Genomic DNA, 23,142 nt, shown 5'->3' on the forward strand with positions numbered 1-23,142 from the left:
GGGATATGGCTGCGGTATATATATATATATATATATATATATATATATATATATATATATATATATATATATATATATATATATATATATATATATATATATATATATATATATACATCCTTTGTGTACACATGTAGAAAGCACTTCAATGCATAACAGAATGCCTAAAAGCGGACGGGACGGGGAAAACTACCATTCCTAATCAAGTGAAAAACTGGAAGTAAAATTCCTGCCAGTTTTGTTGTATTGATATCTGAGCAGATGCCAGACAAGTTGTACAGCTCACAGGCAACTCAGACAACATGTAATAGCTTTTTAACAGAAAGAAAACATGTATACACACTATATATATACTGTATATATACTGTATATATCTATCCAGCAGCGGTAACACAATTCGAAACCAGCACTTGCAAAGAGAACAAACAGACAATTTTATCAAAAATACTATACCAACAGTGCTAAGAGAACAGTCATACATTACAAAACACACCAAGACCCCTTGCAGTGCATACTGTGACCAGACTAACTGTTTGTAAACTAGTTTAAACCTGTGAATATTTTTGCATTGTTTTAGTTGTTAACTCATACTGTTCCAAAGCTTCACATCACAAAAACCTGTATGCATGGTTCAAATTTTAGGTATTATAAATTTACATGACTTCTCAAATTATAGGTCCTTTCTAGACTTTCGAACCTTTTCTGTAAATTAATGGGCAACATTTTTTTCTAAACTTGAAATAAGATCATAGTAGTATTATATTTAACAAGGTCCTGAAATGTGGACAATTTAGTCAACTCATGCGCAAGATCCAGATACCCAGCCCCGTGAATACTACTAAGTGCTCGTTTTTGTACTGGAACTAACAGTTTCACTGTACTTTGACAATTGTTTCTTTACAAATTACCACATTATGTCAAGTATGGAAGGAGGTACAGTACAAAGAAGAGAGTACGTCCTTATCGAGCAATGCTTTTGCCTTGTTTAAAACTGCAAGGCTTTTGGGGATTTTGCGTTTCATGTGTCTGACGTGGGATTTTCAAGGAAATGTTTTCAATTATGACTCCCAGGAATTTATTTTCACTTAGATTTTAAATTGAGGCACTTTGCTTATGACTACCAACTATAATAGTTTAGCTGTGACCTCAGAAACAACAGAACACACTTATAGTGCACTCTAATTATTATAATCATTGCTTTTACACTTGAAATGATGCTTGCAGTACTTTATTATTTTGTTTATTTAGGGGGGTCTTATTTTTTAACTTTTGGTTTTCCATCAGCAAAGGCCTGAATATGGTGTGGAGCAATGAGAAAATGCTCCCTGTGAAGTTTCACACTAATCAGACGGATTTTAAAGATGCCCCGAAGCCATTTTGGTTAAGTAGTCGAGAGTTTTCGGAGTGCAGTGTGAAGCACATTTGCCTAACACGCGAAAGGTCCCCAGTTCGAGACCGGGTGGAAACATTTTTTGGCCTGGAGAGGCATGGACACCATTATGCTTTACTTGCCCAAGACACACCAAAGGAAATGATGCCTCTACGACTCGTGTGGTTAAGGGAAAAGTCCTAAAGGGAGCATTTCCTAAATTAATATTTAGATAAGCTTTTTGTTGAAATGTTTGGTTGGTTGGTTGGTTGGTTGGTTGGTTGGTTGGTTGGTTGGTTGGTTGGTTGGTTGGTTGGTTGGTTGGTTGGTTGGTTGGATCCCTTAAGCACACAGGTGGTAGGGGCAACATTTCCTGTGGTGTGTTTTGGGCAAGTACAGCCTGGTGACGCCCTTCCCTCTCCCTTGTTAAAAGAATGGCTTTAATAAAAACTCAAAGTTGAAAATGATTTATGCATATGTAATGTAAGTCCATCACGCTGTTTTACATATGTAAAATTCGGACCTCAACTTTATTGAGGCACAGGCAAACAAGGGACGGACGACAATTTAGAATGTAAGTCATAATGCACGATGATAATCCACGAACTAGCGAAACCGCGTTAAGTAAACCGCGATTAAGCAATTGATTACTGTACCTTTTTTTTTAGGTTTCGAGCTGTCCCATTGCGAGGACCCGGGCGTGCCGCAATTTGGCTTCAAAGTCAACGACCAGGGCCACTTTTCAGGCAGCAGCATCACGTACCGCTGCGAGCCCGGGTATACCCTTCACGGAGCCACTACGCTTAAATGCATGACGGGCGAGCGGAGAGCTTGGGACAACCCCCTTCCTTCCTGTATCGGTAGGTTACCACGTCCCCCTTCAGGATACTCTGTATTTTGTGTTTTACAAGGTGAAATCATTGAGAATGCTTGAAAAAAATGATGTATATTCATGGGGTGAAAAGTGTTTGAATGTTGGATGAAGTGCTTGCAAAGGCTTGTATTTGTTCCCATATTTTTCAACAAGTATGGTCAAATATGACGCCGATATTGCTCTCAGGGTTTCGCCTCACTATTGCATTTTTGCAGCTGGCATTAGTTTCTATGACATTGTCCTGTGAAGCGTCATTGCCCATAAAAGAGCATGCTCCAACTGAAGAGATCACTATCAAATGTGTGCAAGCATTACGTATCAACTATCAACTATGCAACTAAAGCTACAAATGACTGTGATTTTCAATATGGGAAGAGATTTGTCTCAAAAATAATTATAGGGAATTAGTCAAGATATAAAAGTCACATGTCATGATAAATGCACAAGCAAGATTAAAAATTATAGATGTAAATCAAAGATCAAAGATCATAGATCAAAGATATTATATATTATATTTTTTTCTTTCAATTGTATTGGAGAAATTCGACAATTGTCTTTGAAAGTCCATGAGATGCTTGAAATTGGCCATGAAAAATGTGTGCGAACCTTAGTCATTTATCCATGCCACCAGGTAGTGATATGTGGAATTGGTAGTGAGCATAGTTTTATTTACAGCTAGGTTCGTGTTATCATCCACCCTGAAATTTCCAGAGATCTTATCCACTTTTTTTTCCCAAGCACATCTATTTGTTTCTCTGTGGTTTCGCCCCCTCGTTTTACGATAACACAAAGGTCATATTGTATTCATCTTTCCGCAAGCCAAGTTGTTTCCAGGAGAAACGCCGTTTCGAGTGTGTTTTTTAATTCTTGGCATAACCCATTTTCTCGAAGAAGAAAAAAAAAAAACACAACCTGATGTAAATTACTATAAGTAGGTGTTGCCAAAATATTGGGCCCCTGTTCCTACCGCTAAGCCAAGTTACTCTACAAATTGTCTGATGACTTCTGAATTTTAACTAAATGAATAATAATGACAAATAGAGTACATTAAGTCTCAGTTTAAATGCACCTTCTCTGTGGTGGGCGCAGAGGTCACTGGAGAAGAGACAGCTTTATGAAGACCAAAGAACACATCAGGCAGGTCCGGGATGATGAAGATGAAGATGGTTAAGGTTGATGGGATGATTTATGGAGCTAAATCAAGGGGAAATCTGATGGAGTCTACAAGAGACCTGAGAATGGGGCGCAGGTTCACCTTCTAGTAGGACGACAGCACTGAACATAAAGCAATATACAAAATGGGGTGGATTAAAGATAACAATATAAAAGTGTTAGAATGGCCAAGCCAAAGTCCAGACCTCAATCCCATAGAGCATTTGTAAAGAGATCTGAAAAATGTTGTGCACAAACAATCACCATTAAGCCTTAAGGAACATGTGGGGTTTTGTAACTCTAAATAGGCTAATATTTGTTTCAAGATTTGCAAAACATATAGATACATAAAGGTTTGAGTTTTTATCAATATGTTTGAAGTCTGAAATATGAAAATATGTCAATACTTTTGCTAGGTACTGTATATAATACAGACATCTTCTCTGGAATTTCGGGTTTTAGGTTCATTCAACCTTTCCCAGGTTCAACTGCAGTAAGAGGCAAAAAAAAAAAAAAAACGGGGGCGGCAGCGAATGCCTGGAAAACAGATGGCCGCAATAAGCAGGACAGCAAACGTAAAAGTTTAAAGAAGCTTTTCTCTCCTTTCATCCGCCCGTGATTTGAAATTCAGCTTAATAAGCCATCCCTCCTCTCTATAAATAATGGAACGCTCATAAAAGTGATACGATATTCTATGACTTTATTTTTTAGCACTCACGTACTATGACCGCAGTGATCCCTCCCCCCGCCTTATTGTTTTATTGCTTTTCCCCCTGTCTTTTTTTTATTACTCCATTCTTTCTTTAACACCCCCAAAACCATTTTTAAAGCAAGGAGTGGACTCTTGAAATTGCTCCTCATTTCCAAGCTAATATATTCCAGCGAAGGAGCGCTGCCGCCAGGAAATAGGAACACGGGCGCAAAGGGAAAGCGGTGGTGGGATTGGTATTGTAGAAATATAACAGCAAGAGACAAAGATCGAAGAGAGATTCCGATATTTTTCATTTAATAATGCTCAGCACATTCTTCCAGAGGGAACATCAGCTTGTTAGTGCTTTCTTTGAAAACGAGTCTTGTTTACTTGTTAGCATCTTGGTAATTTGGAGCTGGATTTCTTTTGTGAACATGGGATTTTTATCAAAAAGAAAAGGTGTAATAAGTAAAATTTCCTGTTGTCAGTTAAATGCCTTAACAGCAGGACACAGTTTTTTTGAATGCCTCCTTTGTTGATGAATGCTAATGTGGCTAGCGTAGCTTTTAGCTTTATTGACGGTAGCATATAGCGGTACCTGCTTATGTTTACTCAACCTATACAGATTTGTCAGCATAATTGCTACCGCGGTTCAGAAGCCCTATGAAAAAATAAACCAACAAAAAAAACAGTGCTTTGAAATTTCAAATGATCAATCTTTCATTGTGCACGTAACAAGCCAAAAATGGGTGCAGAAAAACTGACAGCGTTATGCCAGCGGGTGGTGGTTTATTCAGATTCAGTTAGTGATTTTCAAACCAAGACCAAATAACATTGTTTTCTTTCTCTTACAATCGTACTTTAGCATTTACCAACATTTGGCACAAACATTTACCCCACACCCCGCTCCCCAGAAACGAACAGAGCAGATGGGAAAAAAATGAAGGATCTCTATATGTTTTTCGATTGTTTTCATACATACTATTTAAATAATGAATACACTCAAAAAATGTAATAGCCGTTTTTGGATGGCATTTCCCTGGGTTATTTGCACATGAGAATGGAAAATCCAAAGAGAAAGACTGGGTCCTGATGGAGACTAAAACCATAAAACTAGGGTACGAACAGACCAAATATGTTTTTTTTTTCATACATATATTGTATTGTGTGGAAAATATCAACCTTAAGATGCAAAGAATCCAAGAAGAAAAACTGGAGACTGGACGTTGAAAAGCAGCAGTTCAGTAGTCCTCTTGCTCTTTTTTTGCTGAAGAAATGCTGAGTCAATAAAACCAAAGTGCTGAGTCAGCTTTTTTGGCATTTTTCACATCAAGTGTTACTGATCTGTGAAAGATGGTGGTCATCTTTAAACTTCCTTGCCTTTTCTCAGGTGGAGAGACACACAAACATGATCACCACCCTCACTTTACTCAAGGGTGATAAACACACTGTCTGCAAGTTAGGTGCCATCTATTAAGCAGAACTTCATGTAGAAACTTTACAGATTTAAGAGGTAAAATGAAAAAAAAGGTTCATCGATCATCATTTTCTAGCCGATATCCAATTTTTTTCAATGACCCAATTTTGGGAGTTTTTTTGTTTTTATCACACTCACCTTCTTCTTTCACCTTCCCAATTTTAGATAACAATAAAACATTTAACGATACCAGTGAAGGAATCAAACAGTAATTTTCACTGCATTCGAAGTAGTTTTCTCAGATAAAAAGGAAACGTGAGTGATTTAAGATGAAGAAGACTACAGCTGACGCTCAATGGACCAATAACGAGTAAAACGAGACTGGTCATATACTTCAGTTTACAATACAGGGAATCCTCTAAGCACCCATCGTCCCAGATTGTGGAAAATTCAAAAATCTTCTGACTCACGTATGTACCTTTTGTTTGTAGCCTTTTCTTATGTTTACCATTTCCAGACTACACGTACAACAAAAGACCCGGGAACGAGCATGACATCCCTCTCCACCCGTTCCTTCCCCCGCCTCCCTCTTTGTGCTTTCTAATGTGCTACAAGTCATGGAATAGCGGTGATAAAAATAAGATACAAGCAAAGAGGCACGGTGAAAAGAGAGAGTAGTCAACGCATCCCCGAAGATCATCAGCTGCTTTCTACCCAGGTTATAAGGACATTGCCAGCTTGCGATACTTTAGCAGAGCCATTTGCTGAGAAAAACTGAGAAAGATCTTCCGACTTATTTTTTTTGTTCTTGTGCTTTTAAGTGTTATTGCACTTCTTTTCATTGCACTATTGTTACAATACATGACTTTTCATTTTCAAACATTGCACTATTATTATAACATAGGCTAGTTTAAAGCCCTTCATTGTAAATATTTTGTACTGGCTTGTATCCTGATAGTCTTTCTCTTCTTTTGTCTTTAAAGTCTTTACTTCCCATGTCTAATCTCGTTGCATACGATGCTTTACAATGTTGATATCAATGACAGTAAAGACGATTCAATAAAAAAACATATATAGGCGATTTGAACTCATGTTGGAATTGTTAACACATAGTTAATAGAGAACACATTATACGTTCAACTTTTTAAAGACCCCTCAAATGATGCTCTCCACTTTTAATGCGTTCCTTAATTTGTAAAAGAAAAAAACATCCTAATAAAAATCTACCATATCACTTTTTGGTCTGGTGTTAGCCGAGTGCGGTGGACGCTTCAAGGGAGAATCAACCGGAAGGATTCTTTCCCCCGGATACCCGTTCCCCTACGACAACAACCTACGGTGCACCTGGACTATCGATGTGGACTCGGGAAATATTGTCAGGTAACAAAGCACCGCAGTGGACAGCATTTTTAGCAGAGTCCTTATGAACAGGCTTTTTTCTGCTCAGCCTCCAGTTCTTGTCGTTTGACACTGAGGCCAGCCACGACATGCTAAGGGTCTGGGACGGACCCCCCACCAATGAAATGTCTTTAGCGGAACTCAGCGGCTCGCTTCTACCCGAGGGCATCCACTCCACTCTCAACACTGTCACCGTCCAGTTCGAGACCGACTTTTACATCAGCAAGTCGGGCTTCGCCATCCAGTTTTCCAGTGAGTAATCCCGATGGGGAGCATGTGTCCGTCTATTCCAGTGGTCTGCAACTTAGCCATGCAGTAAAGAGCCTTGTCTCTTAACTTGAAGACCGTGTTACATTCTCAGAGGAAAACCCCAGCTTTGCAAGTTATCCATGGTTTTTGGTTTCAGAAAGACCCTGATTATTTTTGGGGGGGGACATTTTCCATACAGGTTTTGATGGAAGATGATACAGTATCAGTTTCTACCTGTAGGTCACGACATTCAAACACACCCAAAAAGGTCAGTTGAAAGCAGTACTGCAGATGAGAGCGCCCATAGAATTAAAAGACAACTCAATTCAATTAATATCTGACAATATTCTCGTGGCCCAGCCCAACAATAACAGTAGTAATAAAAATGATGAGCTACAGTAGCTTAGGAGGGACCCAAGAGGTTTCAAGTTTGATCCCCTTCTCCTAAGAGTTAAATGTCAGAGTCCTTGGGCAGGACACTTAACCCCTGATGCCCCCGATATGTAGCCTTGCATGGCTGACTCCGCTATCGGTGTGTTAAGTGTATTGTAGAGTCCTTTGAAGGTCTTTAGTGACCGGAAAAGCGCTATATAAATGCTGTCCCTCTACCATTACTATTTTACAACAATAACAATAATAATACAGCAAAATCCACTGTGTATTCACTGGACCAGTTGTCAGCAACCAGAAGAAAAGCCTTATTTTTTTCTTATACCATATCTCTTCGTGAATACATACATTTTTTCACGGATAGAAAACTCAGTTATTTCGAGGTTTTAAGGTGGTATATCACCATAAGGAAGTTATGTGGAAACAAATATCGCTGACTTTGTTTGCTCAGCATTGGATGCAACGTCAACCTGGATTGTGGCGCCACATGTTAACCAATTAGGTACTAGGATTGACAAAGGAAAAAGGCTTTCTTTACTTACGATTCCAAATTGTACAATGTTGAAATAGAGCATTGTGGGAAAGAATTCAGCAAACACATAGGTGTACAATGTGGTACAATACTAAGAACAGTTCCATGACCCAATGTTGGGTCCCAACCCACCAGTTGAGTAACACTGTCTTTATGTACATCCCCCTTCCTTCCTCAGGCTCAGTAGCGACCGCCTGCCGGGACCCGGGCGTGCCGATGAACGGCACCCGGAGCGGTGACGGGCGAGAGCCGGGAGATTCCGTGTCATTTCAGTGCGATCCCGGATACGAGCTACAGGGGGACGACAAGATTACTTGCATTCAAGTGGACAACAGATACTACTGGCAGCCCAGCCCGCCCGTCTGCATCGGTGAGAAAGAAACACAGCCCATTCTTGGCAGTTCTGGTTAAATGCAGACTGATCGTTTGCTTTTCAGCTCCCTGCGGAGGAAACCTTACCGGCTCCAGCGGCTTCATTCTTTCCCCAAACTTTCCGCATCCCTACCCGCACTCCAAGGACTGCGACTGGCTCATCGCCGTCAATCCCGATTATGTGCTGTCGCTTGCTTTCATCAGGTGAGCATTTCTCTTGAAAGTCCGCCCAGCATTTGATTCAGTCACGGTTTTATGGCTATGCTTTGATGAATAGAAAAATAGAGAGCGTAAACTTACAACACAACAGAAACGTATTAAGGAGACACTTGAAAAATAATCTAATTAGGGTCAAACATTGACCAGTCCACTACATATATCATTGATCTGAATCACTTAGCCTGACTAGCGTCTACATCAAAGATGTCAGAGTCAGTTAGACTCGGGGGCCTGATCCTGCTTCAACCCAGAAAGGGATGGATGGGTCCCTTCTTGACCTAAATTGTGTTTTCTTTTTTTTTCAAGCATTTTTTTAGAGTGCTTTCGGGGTTCAATCCATACATCCATTATCTGCACTGCTTATCCTCGGTAGGGTTGATGGGGTGCTGGAGCCCATCCCGGCTATCTTCGGGCAGTGGGCGGGGGACATCCTGAACTGGTTGCCAGCCAGTCGCATGGCAGCTTTCGGGGTTCATTATTCTAAAAATAAATCCATAATTGGCACTGAAATGTCTTTAATCCAATTTTTTAAAGTCTTAAAAATGTGTACATATTAATAAGAATTGTATTTGTTTGAACTTAAAATCTTTGCTAACAATTATCATTTGTCTTTTTTTAAAAAAATCACTAATTTACTTTCGTGGCAACATCGCTTAACCACATTGACGGAACTATCAAAACAGTGATGTGGTTTCAGTCGGGCCTTTCAGAGCATGTTAGGTCTATCCACAGTACACATAGACACTTTGGACGTTTACTTCTGACCATAGAAAACTGAACTTTTAATGAGAAGTGGCTGTCCCACGAATGTTTTTCGCCATGGCCAAAACTGTGCCAGGTTATGTGCACAGGGCACCATGTATTGTGTGCAAGAATTATTTATGTTTTGTTTTGTTATGTGTGTTTCAATCGTGCTTTTTTGATTTGAAAAGAAAGGCATTAAAAAGGTCTTGAAATGTACTTGCCTTAAGCTGTAAGAACCATGGCTATGAACCTCTATTATTTTCCACCTGCTCAATTCTCAGTTTCAACATCGAGCCAAACTATGACTTCCTTTACATCTACGACGGGCCGGACACCAACAGCCCGCTGATCGGCAGTTTCCAAGACAGCAAATTGCCCGAGAGGATCGAGAGCAGCTCCAACACCATACACTTGGCTTTCCGAAGCGACGGGTCTGTGTCCTACGCTGGCTTTCACCTGGAATACAAAGGTAGAGTAAAAAACACAGGCTGATATAGTCCAGTAGAAAGTATTTCTCTATTTCACTTCCTCCCCATCCAGCCAAGCTGAGGGAGTCCTGCTTTGACCCTGGTGTGGTGTTGAACGGGACCAGATTAGGATCCGATTATAAACTCGGCTCCACGGTCACCTTCTACTGTGAGGCTGGATATGTTCTGCAGGTACACCTCGAACAGGGAATTGGAGAATCTGACAGAACTTTTGAAAAGTGACAAATCTCGTTTTGTGCCTAGGGTTACTCAACTTTAACCTGCAGCATGGGAGATGACGGCCGGCCTGGATGGAACCGAGCGTTGCCGAGCTGTCAAGGTATGTGTGCCTGTAACCTTAAATTATTTCCCAGGTTCTTTAACATGCAAAATATGAGAAAATAATACATGTTTTTTGCATGAAATTTAGATATACTTTATCAGTATATTCCAACTTTTTTTCGGGGAAAATGCATTTAGAAGACAGCTCGTCTTGTCCTTGTCACCCTGAGCTGTGATATCATTGGAGGAACAACAGCACTTTAGTAAGGCAGTCACTACATTGTTTTACGAGTTAATTCGTCCAAGAGGTTGAACGTGTTCTAAGCGGAGTTTTGGTAGTTTTTGCGGAGAATGCCTCGGCGTAGTGTTACACGTGGATGCAGCAATGTAAAAAGGGCTAATTGGCAAACAGAAGAGAAAGCTAGCGGGCGCTAACCATGACCGATCAAAATAAGGTGGCTGCGGCCTCTGCGGGAAACCCAAGGGTGACCGACCAAAAAACACGAGGGGAGCAGCCAGGGTAACCAGGAACCATGAGTAAAAAAACAGCAACAGCTATGGCAATAAACGCAAAGCAGGCCAGGAATACACCAGGGACATGGCAAATCTGGCGCTAACGGCAAGCTAGCTGATCAGAAAACACGCAGTGAGCAGCCAGGATAACCAGGAACCAACAACAAAAAGCTGCGACGACTACAGTGACAAACGTGATTTCGGCCAGGGAATAAACCAAGGCACACAGCAAAACCGGCGCTTATGCCCAGCTAGGCATTCGACCGAAGGTGGGCAGCCACCGAACGCCAACTGGGAGCATACAATGCAGGAAAGCCCGCGGCAGCCCAGACGAGCTATCCGGATAAAATTATACCAACAGCGACGACACGTAGCCAAAAACTCAAACTGAAAGCAAAAATCTACTCAAATACAGATAACGCTATACTCAAATATTTTGATCATGGGATTCGCCATTTTGAAAGTGTTTTAATGACGTCACAGCTCAACAGCAAACAAGCCCTTATTGGTCAAGTTTGAGACTACATTTCTCAAATCCCCTAGGTGCATGTTATATTTTTCAACATATTTGCCTAAATGAGTGGAGGAACACTACCCTTTCTAAACATGATTGAAAAAAAAAATCTGTTAAGATATAGCTTTAAAGAACTGCTCGGCTTTCTTGAATCGTCTTTCTTTCCCCAGCTCCCTGCGGTAGTCGCTCAACGGGATCAGAAGGAACAGTTTTGTCTCCAAACTTCCCTCGAAACTACACCACCGGGCAAATCTGCGTCTATTCCATCTCCGTGCCGCGAGAATTTGGTAAGCATCTACGATTTTTTGCTGAAAAAAATAGAAAGTCCCCGATTTCTAGTTCCTCAAATGAAAGGAGAGATGTCTAATTTACCGTACTTTCCATAATATAAGGGGCACTCGAAAACCCCAGCTTGGCCAGAAATTTGAAAAAGGAACTTTATAACCAGGTGTATCCTATATAATGCATAATAGGGTGGAAACAATTGAAAATGCATACAATGGTTATAAGAATCTGTTACTATACATTGTTTTAAGGTATAGTATCGTTTATATATATGAAGTAATTCTTGTGCATTATTGATCAATCGATGAAAAATGCAACGGTAATTAAACCCGAGCAGTAGCACGAGTTCCTTTACACTTTACCAGCAGTGGTACAGGTGACAGACAAAAAAAAGCCTTAGAGCTTATCTTTTTATCACACTGATTTTCAAAGTGCATTCTAATAGGTTAAATATTTTCTCCACTTCTTCACCAACTCTCGTCTTTCAAGAAAATACTACACAAGCTTTTCTTTTTTCGTATACATAGGAAACAACAACGTTGTTGACACACATGTGAGAAAGTGGAGAGACTGCTTATCTGAATGCAGGATGAAATGCACAATGCAAATCAGTGTTTTGGGCCCCGTGAGTTAAAATACTGAGATGAACTCAAATGCCTTTTCGTGTCATCTGTACCACTGGTGGTCTAGTGTCAGTGTCGGCGCTCTCACCGCCACTACTCGGGTTCAATCTCGGTTGCATGAAATCTTTTATTAGTCCGGTCAGCAAGACTTGGTTTATTATATACTGTGGGATAATGGTCTCCAACCTGGTGCCTGAGTCAACTTACTGTAACCCTACTTCCTACTTATCTCTCTTCTTCTCTTTCTCTTCTTCTATTTCTCTTTCTTCTTCCTTTGTTTTTCTCTTTCTTTCTTTTTTATTTTGCTTTCTTTCTGTTTTTCTTTTTTTTCTTTCTTTCTTTCCTTTTGCTTTCTTTTTTTTCTTTCTTTCATTTTTTCTTTGCTTTCTTTCTTTCTTTTCCTCTTTTTTTGTATAATTATTTTTTTTCTTTCATTCATTCTTTCTTTTTTCTTTCTTTTTCTTTTTTATCACCTTTTTTCTTATTTCTTCTTTCCCGTTTCTTGTTTCTTTCTTTCTTCTATTTACCTCTCTCTTTCTCCTTTCCTTTTTCTTTCCATTTCTTACTCCCTATCTTTCTCTTTTTTCTTTTTACTCATAATGATTAACCTGGCAAAAACTTGGTAAGTAGTACAAGGTGTTATTTTAAAAGTCCATATTAAACTGGGTGCCATTTGCGCTTCTAAGTAACAAAAAGTATCTCTAAGCTTGAAAAAGGTTGGAGTATAAATAGCCAGCAGTAATACACGAATACACACCGTTTCTCTTACTGTAGTATTAATTTAATGCCCCTTAGTGTGCCTAATAGTATGGAAAATACGGTAATTGTGTGGTCACACTTTCCCTCCGTATTGCAGACACAATTTTAATGAGTTCATTTTATGCCACCCTGGATCAAATCTCTGACTGTTTTAACCTTCACGGATAAAAGCTGTGAGGACATAATGGCTGATCAAAAGATGCTGGCCGTCCACTCATTGCATTCCAGGTCAGGGTTAATTAGGGAATCAGGGCCTGGGAGATCAAGCAGGTTCCTCTCTGATCTTGGGCCGGATTTTTTTTTATAACACCGCTGTTAGTAGTAGCAGTCCTTCTTTCCACTTGACTACAGCCACTGGAAGCCATCGTGTCGCTCACTAATTGAGCCAGCATGTTTCTCCTTCCAATTTGTTAAATACACCCCACATCAATGTCCAATGTGGAATCCCTTTAGGTATTCATCATTGCCACGGTTTAAAATCTTCTACCGTCGCATCTGCTTAACATTTATCTCAAAATGTCTCCATTGAGATTAATTAGAATCGGAGTTATATCTTCACACACTCATGAACGAGCCGTTCTGGATTCTGTCCAAGTTTTATTCCATTCTTTGCCCAAAATTGGACTTCATAGGCGGAAAATCTTGACAAGCTGTCAAGGCAAAGATGGTGATTCTAAAAAATTAAGTTTGAGATTTCTTGGGGCGTATACACTTTTGTCTTCAGTTTCTTATTCTTGGCACACAGAAAATGGGGATTTTTGTGGCCTGCGTGGATACTGATTCGTAGTCGTCAATGAGGGTGTAATAACTGATATTTGGAGACAATACAAATTTGCAGTAAAAGTAAATAAAAGGGATGTGCGAGTAATGATACCAGGGCATACTTGGAGGTTCCATAACATAATCGGATACAAACTTACGCTAAAAAAATGCATCATAAAACATGTGAACGGGCAAAGACATGAGCGGAATGACAAAGATTCATTTGCAGGACAAAGGGATATAACAAAAGGTGCTCCATACAAGGAGGAGGTAAAAAATGAGTTACAAAAAGGTTGCATGTTTATTATTTTAGCTTTTTCATGATGTTGAAAGTTTTTACTTCCTAGCAGAATTTTGTTTCTGGTCTAAAGAAAAGTGTTAGGAGTTGCCATTTCCGTTAGGATCAACTGCCAAAAGTTTAGTACAGCAACTCGAATGTTCCAAAACTTAAACACCTATACAATATTTTATCATACTGGTTCTTCCGTGTGCTTGAAATCGTTGAAAATGCTCCACTGTGTTTTTAATGATTGAAGTGCTAATAAATGCTTGAAATTGTTGCCATGTTTCTCAATAGGTCTGCTAAAAATGAAGCCGATACTGCTCTCCTGTGGCTTCTTTTTCCCACTGCATTTCTTCTTTCCTCGTGATTAACTGCAACTGGCATTTATTTGTTTACCATTGTCCCGCCCAAGCGCATACCACACCTTCAAAGAGCCCTATGAAATGTGTATTAGGATTACGTATCAATTACTGACATTTATTATGGGCCATTCAAAATATTAAGGAAGAATTTCTCAGTGGTAAATTGTAATAGGAACAATTTCCTGCAACTGAAAAATATGGCAATTTATTTTTGATATTTTTACCCAGCACCTAAATAGGGAGAGATTTGTCTAAAAAAATTGATTTGCTATTTATTTAAGTTTTAAAATGAAAATGTCTTGATTGCGTACGGAAATCACAGATATATTTGTGGCTCTGCAAAATATTAAACGTATTAAATGTTCACACTGTATTTCTTATTCCACTACCATTCAATAAATAGGATAGTTGGCTTTGAATGTCCTTAAAAGTGCTGGAATTTGGCCTATAAAAAGTGTACGAACCCTGTGGAAAAATTAAAATAGCATTCTCACAATATACTGAATTACTGCTTTAAATTGATCCGAGTTTGTATTGATTTGATATCTCCAAGACATTGTTGCAGTTATCACCATCATTAGCAGAAGGTTGTCTGAAAGCATATTAGCTAATCGGCTCTGACTAACAATCAGTAATTATTTGAAAAGGGGTCCAACTGTGCCCGCCAGCGAATATTATTAATAGCAGCTCTCTTTAAGATAATCAACAGTCTCCTTCCATTTAGCAAGCCGCGTTGGTGGCTTTTAATCCGGCCCGTGGGACAACAACAGAGAAGCACAAGAGAGAAATGAGCTGCAGTTTGAAATTGGATGTTGACAAAGCCAGGCGCAAATCGCAAAGTCACTTGAGCTATACTACTCTATGTATATCTCTCTTTGTTTCTCTTTATTTTTACTTTATTTTTCTCTCTTTCTCTCTTTCTTTTCCTCCCCCTCTTTCATTCCCTCATTCTTCTTTACTCTCTCACTTTTGTTTATCTCTTATTCTACATATCTCTTTCTTTCTCTCCTTTTATAATTTCTTTTTCTCTTTTTACTCTCTTTATTTCTCTCTTTATATCTCTATTCTCCCCCTCTCTCATTACATTGTCTTTCTCTTTTTTTCACTCTCTATTCTCTCTGAGAGAATGTTTTTTCACGTGGCCCCCGACCCCAACTGACTTTGACACCCCCTGCAATAAGCACAGATACAGCTAACCGAGACTGCTCTTGGATATTTATTATTTTCATCTTGAAGTATTTTCGAGCACTTAAAAACGTTGCCCCCTTTGGACATAAGCTGTCTTTAGGAGGATTGGTTTTGGTTTGTGATTCTCAAAGAAGCAAAGTATGGCCTAATGCCTCCTCTATGTGAGCATTATTCAGACATGAAATAAGCTTTTCCAATAAAGTGAAGCCATTTTTTCATCCTTTTTCCTTTAAAGGAAGACCAGCAACCTTGTGAAGCATTGTTGGCTTGAGGCATGCGATAATTGAGGCTTGACTCGAGTCATAGTCATCCTCATGGACTCTCAGTGCAAGAATGCCTGTATACGTTTCCACCCTCTCTTGGTTAAACCTTCTGCTGAACAAAAAAAACATTCACAAAAAAATACATATGTATATACAGAGGTGGGTACTTATACTCCGATACATTTACTTGAGTAAATTTTGGGAATTTTTGTACTTCTAGGAATACTTTTTAATCCTTATACTTTTACTTGAGTAAATTTGTGAAGATAAAACAGTACTTTTACTCCTCTACATTAGGCAACATTGAAGTCGTTACTTCATTACCTAATAAATGCCCACCGCGGAATTACGCGTCTGTCTGTCTCTGCTAAGGCACATTTATTTTGACAACTAAAGTAATACTGAAATAATTAGACTATAGAAATACTACAAAAATCAGACTGCAAAAATACTACAAAAAAGTACAACTACAGTAATACTACAAAACTAAATATCACATTAGGTCCTTTAACAGGGACCTAATACATCGTCTGCCTTTCAATGTGAGTGTTTCAAAACCAATTTAATTTGGAAAAAAAATCTAAAGAAACATATCCTGCATATATAATTATTCATAAATGAGAAAAATTGAATACATTCGCATGATCGGCCCCACAGCCACATTTTTAACCCAATGTGGCCACCGACTCCAAATACAGCCGTATGCAAAAGTTTGGGCAACCTTGATCATTTGGAAGATTTTCCTTTATAAATCATTGTTTGTTCCGATCAGCAATATCAGTTAAAAATATCATACAGCAGACAAACACAATGATACCTGAGAAGTGAAATTAAATTCATAGTATTTACAGAAAGTGTGAAATAATTACTTAAACAAAAGTAGGCAGGTGCATACATTTGGGCACCCTTGTTGATTTATTGATTTGAATACCTATAGTAATAATTATTGGAACACAAAATTTGTTTGGTAAGCTCATTGACCCTTGACCTACATACACAGATAAAGCCAATCAAGAGAAAGGGTATTTAAGGCAGCCAGTTGCAAGTTGTTCTCCTCTTTGCATCATCTCTGGAGAGTGGCTACATCGGAGCCTCAGAACAACTGTCAAATGACCTGAAAACAAAGATTGTTCAAAATCATGGTTTAGGGGAACAATACAAAAAGCTAGCTCAGATATGTCAGCTGTCAGTTTCCACTGTGAGGACCATAGTGAGGAACATAGTGAGGAAATGGAAGCTCACAGGCACAGTTCCAGTTAAGGACCGCAGTGCCAGGCCAAGAAAAATCTCTGATAAGCATAGGCAAAGGCTGGTGAGATCAGTCAAACTCAACCCACAGACCAGCTCCAAAGACCTACAACGTGATCTTGCTGCAGATGGTGTCACTGCGCATCGTTCAACTATTCAGCGGACATTGGACAAAGATGCTATATGGGAGAGTAATGCGGCAGAAGCTTTTTCTGCGCACATGCCACGAACAGAGTCCCTTGAGGTATGCTAACGCACATTTGGACAAGACAGCTTTGTTTTGGAATAAGGTGCTGTGGACTCATGAAACTAAAATGAAGTTATTCGGAAATAACAAGGTGCGGTATGAATGGCGGAAGAATACAGCATTCCAAGACAAACACTTGCTACCCACAGTAAAATTTGGTGGTGGTTCCATCATGCTGTGGGGCTGTGTGGCCAGTGCAGGTACTGGCAATCTTCTCAAAGTTGAAGGTTGCATGGATTACAGTCAGTATCAGCAGATTCTTGCGAACAATGTTCTTGAATCAGTGGCAAAGCCGAAGTTCCGCCGGGGCTGGATACTTCAACAAGACGATGACCACTAACACTGCTCAAATTCATCCAGATTACAATGTTCTGGAATGGCCATATCAGTTCCCAGACCTGAATATTAATTAAAATCTGTGGTTTGATTTATAGCGTGCTGTCCATGCTCAAAAACCATTAAACCTGACTGAAGTGGAGATGTTTTGTGAAGAAGAATGGTCAAAAATACCTTCAACCATAATCCAGACCCTCATTTGAAGATATTGGAAACGTTTTGAGGCTGTAATTTCTGCAAAAGCCGGATCTACTAAATATTGATGTAATTTTTCTGTTGGGTTGCCCAAATTTATGCACCTGCCTACTTTTGTTTATGCAATTATTGCACATTATCTGTAAATCCTATGAACTTGATTTCACTTCTCAGATACCACTGTGTTTGTCTGCTATTTGATATATTTAACTGAAATTGCTGATCCGAACAAGCAATGATTTACAAAGGAAAATCTTGTAAATGATCAGGGGTGCCCAAACTTTTGCATACAACTGTACTTACCCACCCTCTATCCTATTGCCTGAGACCCCGCCTCGAGTATCATTAAGGACATGGCCGCAGCCTCCCTTTATAGCATATACGCGCTTCGATTTTCCAGGTATTATACGAGAGTCCCGGGTGCAATTCCCATTCGGCCGCGGCGCCTTTTCATCACGCACCGAGGCGAAGAAGAAGTACCGTCCTTTTAGACGTTAGCTAGTAATTAACGAGCGAGTGCCAGCGGCTCCTGCTGCCCAGATTGATTTTAAAAACCCGCGCTAAGCCTCCTGATGGCTCTATCGGGCCAAGGCGGCTCCCCACGCACCATTCACCCAGCGCCACGTATAATCCCGCGGCTTTTCTCATCTGATTACAACTTTTGCTTAAAAGTGCCTTACTTTTTTCACGAGTAGCGCTTCGTACCGGCGATGTTTCAACCTTATTCCTGTAAAAAAGTCGTGTTGAGAGTCATATGTTTTGTTTTATTTTGGGGGGGGGTTGAAGTGGGTGCCGCAAACAGAGTGCAATGTTTTTGCAATTTGTTCCCTGGGAATGGGTGCATTTTTTCGGATGGTTTGTGATCTGATCTTGTCTAAAACTGACACTTTCATTGCGAAGGTAAACATAATGTAACCCTTTTCATTGCCAAATTGGCAAATGCCTTTTAAGGACTTTCAAAGCAACTTTTCCAATTCATCCAGTACCATTAATATAAGAACTCTAGTGTGAAGAGCCACAAAAACATCTGCAATTTACATATGTTATGTTTAATTTTGCGTGTGTATTTAACAAGGTATATATTTTTTTTGTCTTGAGTGAATTGCAAATATATTTGTTTTCGGGACAAATATCTCCCCATAGCAGTTTTGAGTTAAAGTTGAGTTACATTTGCAGGAAGTTAAAATTTAACCTGGAAATGCTTCTTTTATTTTTTTGCATGGCTCATAATAAATGCCCAGAATTGATATGTTATCCTTGCACTAATATTAATACTAATACTTTTTATATTGCCCTGTTTAGGTGTAGCATGGACCGACAGTATCTCGCTGGGCATGACCCCTACAGGCCAATGACGCTTCTTAGGAAAAGGACATACAAACCGAGCTGCCGTTAGTCCGTGAAAAAAAATCAGAGAGCACAGTTGTTGTCATTTTTAAGCAAACTCGTTGAGAAAGATCGTATTAAGTTTCAAGCGTCTACAAGCACTTCACCCAAAATTCAAGCACATTACAATCCTTGAAAACACCTTAAAAAATCATGCATTTCCAAGGATCCCAACTGGGTTTGGAAATGGGCACAGGTGTGTCCAATCACCAAACACCTGCCTCTAATTATTTTGACCCTTTACAATGACAATAAGTACAACACACATTTTTATTTCCACTGTCATTACTACCTCTGATTTGCTTTTATTTTGTTCCTGTTTTGGGCATTTTTCTAGTTGTTTTTTGCCCTTTTTATTTTTATTTTGTTTTATCACTTTCTTCCCTAAACTTCCACTGACATGCCAGGTTTTATTTATTTTGTATCTAGTTTCTTGTTTGGACATGTCACTAGTCATTTAGTGCCCACTTGTTAGTGTTTTTGCTTTGTTCCTTGCATTTTAAATTTCCAGGATTTTGTCTTTGTTTCTGTTTTGTTCTTTTTTAGGTTTGATTTAGTTTGGACGCATCGTGCATGTTGTGCCTGCTTGTTTGTTTGTTACTTTGTTCCAAGTTTTGTCAATAAAGACCATCCTAATTTTCAGAACCACTGTGTTAGTTTCTGCTTCCCTTTCACTTAACCTTAACTGTTTAATTCCAAAAAAGGTCCTGCAATAGTCAAAACCCCTGAGGTAGAAAATTGTATGTATTTCTTTATCAAATACTCTATACAGTAGTATATTAACACTAAAGAACAAACCCAATTTACAGGCTCAAGTTTAAACATTGAAATTTAAGTTTTTCAACAATTTCAAGCATCCTTACAAACCCTGACTCTTTATTTCCCATTGTCCTTTTTTCAGTACTCTTCGGTCAGTTTGTGCTTTTCCAGACATCGCTGAATGACGTGGTAGAAATCTACGATGGGCCGACTCAGCAGAGCACACTTTTGTCCTCTCTTTCCGGGTCACACTCGGGTAAGCGCTGATGGATGAGCGTGCCAATGGGTGAAAATAGGCCTCATGTGTGCCTAACAAATAATGATATGATCTGCTTTCAGGAGAGTCGTTGCCACTGAGTTCAGGCAATCAGATCAGCGTTAAGTTCACCACTGTGGGGCCGGAAACCGCCAAAGGCTTCCACTTTGTCTACCAAGGTCCGCCTGTCAATTATGTTGATATCATGACTTATCAGAGATCATTGAATTACCGAACTGTAAGGTGCACTTTAAAACTGAATTTGGCCAGAAATTTTAAAGTGCGTCCTACAACCCTGCGCAGGCTTCATACTGCATAATACGGTTGATAGGGCCCGGTCACAGAGCCTTTCACGGGCGTATCGAGGCTGAATCACGGCCAGAAATTTCTGCCCGTGAAGCAGCGATGTTGGACGCTTTGAGATCGCCATATAGACGAGATACAGCAGTGCTTTACTCGCGGTCGGAAATTCACACGCGGTTGGCCGCGCGAAAAAGTTTTGGGCTGCTCAAAACTTTAGACCACGGGTAAGCGCGGGCGGCACACGTGGTACACACGAGGTAATGACGCAGTACAGACGCGGAACGACGTGCTACGGCCGCGGCCAGGACGTGGTTACACGCGGGTAGGACGCGAAATTTTAGCGGGTAATCGCGGGTGGAGCATGGTCATAGCACGTTTGTTCTGCGCCTGTATCGCGGTGTTATTACGTGAAATTAGCGTGTTACGCGTGTGACGGTCAAACGCCTTTCTCCGCGTATATACAGCGCGATTTGCCGAGCACACGTCAGTTGTGCTCGAGACGTCAAGGGGTGAACATGGATCCCCGTCACCGTAGTGACCTCGTCTTAATCCATTTTTTATTTCTTGACATTTCTTTTCATTTCATAACAAGATAATAAAATAAAAATGAAAAACTATTACAATAATAACATATTGGCTTCTTCTTCGGTGCCATAGCTTGAAATCTTGATCTTCACGGGACTGTGTCTTGTGCGGTTATGATTTCTACAGCCCGGCTCAGCAGCTTTTATACCCGTGGTCCACACGCGGAAATGACGTGGAACTGACGCGATGAGTACACGGAACAGTCTGTTTTGCGGGCATACCAATGATGAACAGCGGGTTGGCCAATTTTGCGCATTTTCTACCGCGGGCAACCACGGGCAAAAAAAAATCGAAAAATTTTACCCGCGATACAGACGCAAAAGGCTGTGTGACCAGGCCCATAAGAGTGGAATTTTATAGTGATTATTAGTATGTGTTACCATACAAGATTTTACGGTAATATGTATTTTAGCAATGGTTTGATCAAATCAATAAACACAGCTGACCTTAATTTGAAAAAAAAAAACGTAAAACATGCAATGGAAATTGAACCCGTGTAAAAGCGGTGGGAGTGCCGACACAGTAACCCACTAGTAGGACACATTACATATGATACGTTATTAGAGTTAACCTTGTTATGACCCCCTTTGCATCAATAACCTCTCGGTTTAATATGTATCCATACGTAAAAGAGCTTGGATAGTACTGTTCATTTTTTTCCGCTCTGTAAAATTCGATTACGATTTGCCTAGTGCATACTAATAAATATGTCTCCACTTTTTCACCGATTAATGTAAGAGAATGGAGACTACTGAAAGTCTTTCAGAAAAAATACTATACAGGCTATTTTACGTACGCGTACATATTAAACTGAGTGGTTATTGACACACAGGTGAAGAAGTGGAGAGACTCTTGAACCTATCAAAATGAACTCTGTAAATTGGTGTTTTACCTTATTTACCGCCGAATAGGGTGGATAAGATTTGAAATACATGCAGTACTTATAGACATGCACAATCATAGGTGGCCTGAATCGCAATGCATTGTATTCAATCAGATTCGAACTTAGGGCGCAGCGGTAAGGTAGCTGACACTGTGGTACTGATGAGAAGCAAAATGCATTATCACACTAGTTTCCTCACTGTGCCAGAAACACTGATTTACATAGTGCATTCGGAATCAGTCTCTCCACTTTTTCACCTGTGGGTCAATATTACTGTGAAAGAGAGAAGAAGCAAAAGTCGGAAAATAGAAGTGGAAAAGACTGTTTAGCCAATTACAATGAATTGTGCATATTTGTGTTTTGGCACCGTAAACATAGTGTGACGATGAGATAAGCTCGTATGCCTTTTGTATGTCATCTGTACCAATCGTGGTTCAGTGGCGATATGTCGGCTCTCTCACTGCCACTAGTCGGGTTTGATTCCGATTGCATACATTGTTTTGTGGTTTGAGTTAGCGGCACGAATTAAGACATTGCAATGCTGCCTTGCATTCATATTTACCCGTACACGCGGAAGTTCTTACTGTAGTCTCAAATTCATGTGCTTTATTGTTTAGTGTGCCTTATGGATGAAAAAATATATGACTAAATACGATTTTTTTTGTGGTGCAGCCGTGCCACGGACCAGCGCTACGCAGTGCAGCTCGGTCCCAGAGCCGCGTTTCGGCCGCCGGCTGGGGAACGACTTTGCTGTGGGCTCCCTGGTCCAGTTCGAGTGCAACCCGGGTTATATCCTGCACGGCTCCACCGCCATACGCTGCGAGAGCGTACCCGACAACCTGGCACAGTGGAACGACAGCCTCCCCACTTGCATCGGTAACTCACAAAGAATACATAGTACTATATAAAATAATGCAAAGTGTGGGGTTGTGCTATAAACAAGGTATAAATCACGACATTGGATCATTCAGACGTCATTTTGGAGCTTCAGGAGTCAGTTGGCTGAGCTGATGGAACAGGGGGAAATATGTTTGCAATGCATACGTTTTAGCTTTCAGTTGTAAATATAATATAAAATGTTTAAATAATTGGGTTCCACTCACGACTGTGTTTTTGGAAAATATTTTCAGTTTTTCATTTCGCTTGGCACTAAGAATACCCTCAGAAGTCAACTGACTCACTTTTGTCAAAGAAATCGATACTTAACTAATCAACCACAAGCAAGCTAGCTTACTC

General features: G+C 40.0%; 1 protein-coding gene across 2 annotated transcripts in view; it reads left to right on the forward strand.

Annotated features, from left to right (window-relative positions):
* csmd3b (CUB and Sushi multiple domains 3b) overlaps positions 1-23,142 on the forward strand; it is a 493,867-nt gene that overhangs the window by 391,425 nt on the left and 79,300 nt on the right. For both annotated transcript variants that reach the window (XM_088329348.1, XM_088329349.1), the window contains exons 25-36: positions 2,038-2,229; positions 6,757-6,883; positions 6,951-7,153; positions 8,251-8,442; positions 8,510-8,648; positions 9,689-9,876; positions 9,948-10,066; positions 10,139-10,214; positions 11,354-11,470; positions 20,022-20,135; positions 20,219-20,314; positions 22,579-22,782. In XM_088329348.1, the coding sequence (XP_088185474.1) occupies positions 2,038-2,229; positions 6,757-6,883; positions 6,951-7,153; positions 8,251-8,442; positions 8,510-8,648; positions 9,689-9,876; positions 9,948-10,066; positions 10,139-10,214; positions 11,354-11,470; positions 20,022-20,135; positions 20,219-20,314; positions 22,579-22,782 (1,767 nt within the window). The remainder of the gene's footprint in view (positions 1-2,037; positions 2,230-6,756; positions 6,884-6,950; positions 7,154-8,250; positions 8,443-8,509; positions 8,649-9,688; positions 9,877-9,947; positions 10,067-10,138; positions 10,215-11,353; positions 11,471-20,021; positions 20,136-20,218; positions 20,315-22,578; positions 22,783-23,142) is intronic.

This window comes from Urocampus carinirostris, chromosome 2 (assembly GCF_059441175.1).
Source record: "Urocampus carinirostris isolate Australia breed hairy pipefish chromosome 2, RoL_Ucar_1.0, whole genome shotgun sequence".
NCBI classification, from domain to species: Eukaryota; Metazoa; Chordata; class Actinopteri; order Syngnathiformes; family Syngnathidae; genus Urocampus; species Urocampus carinirostris.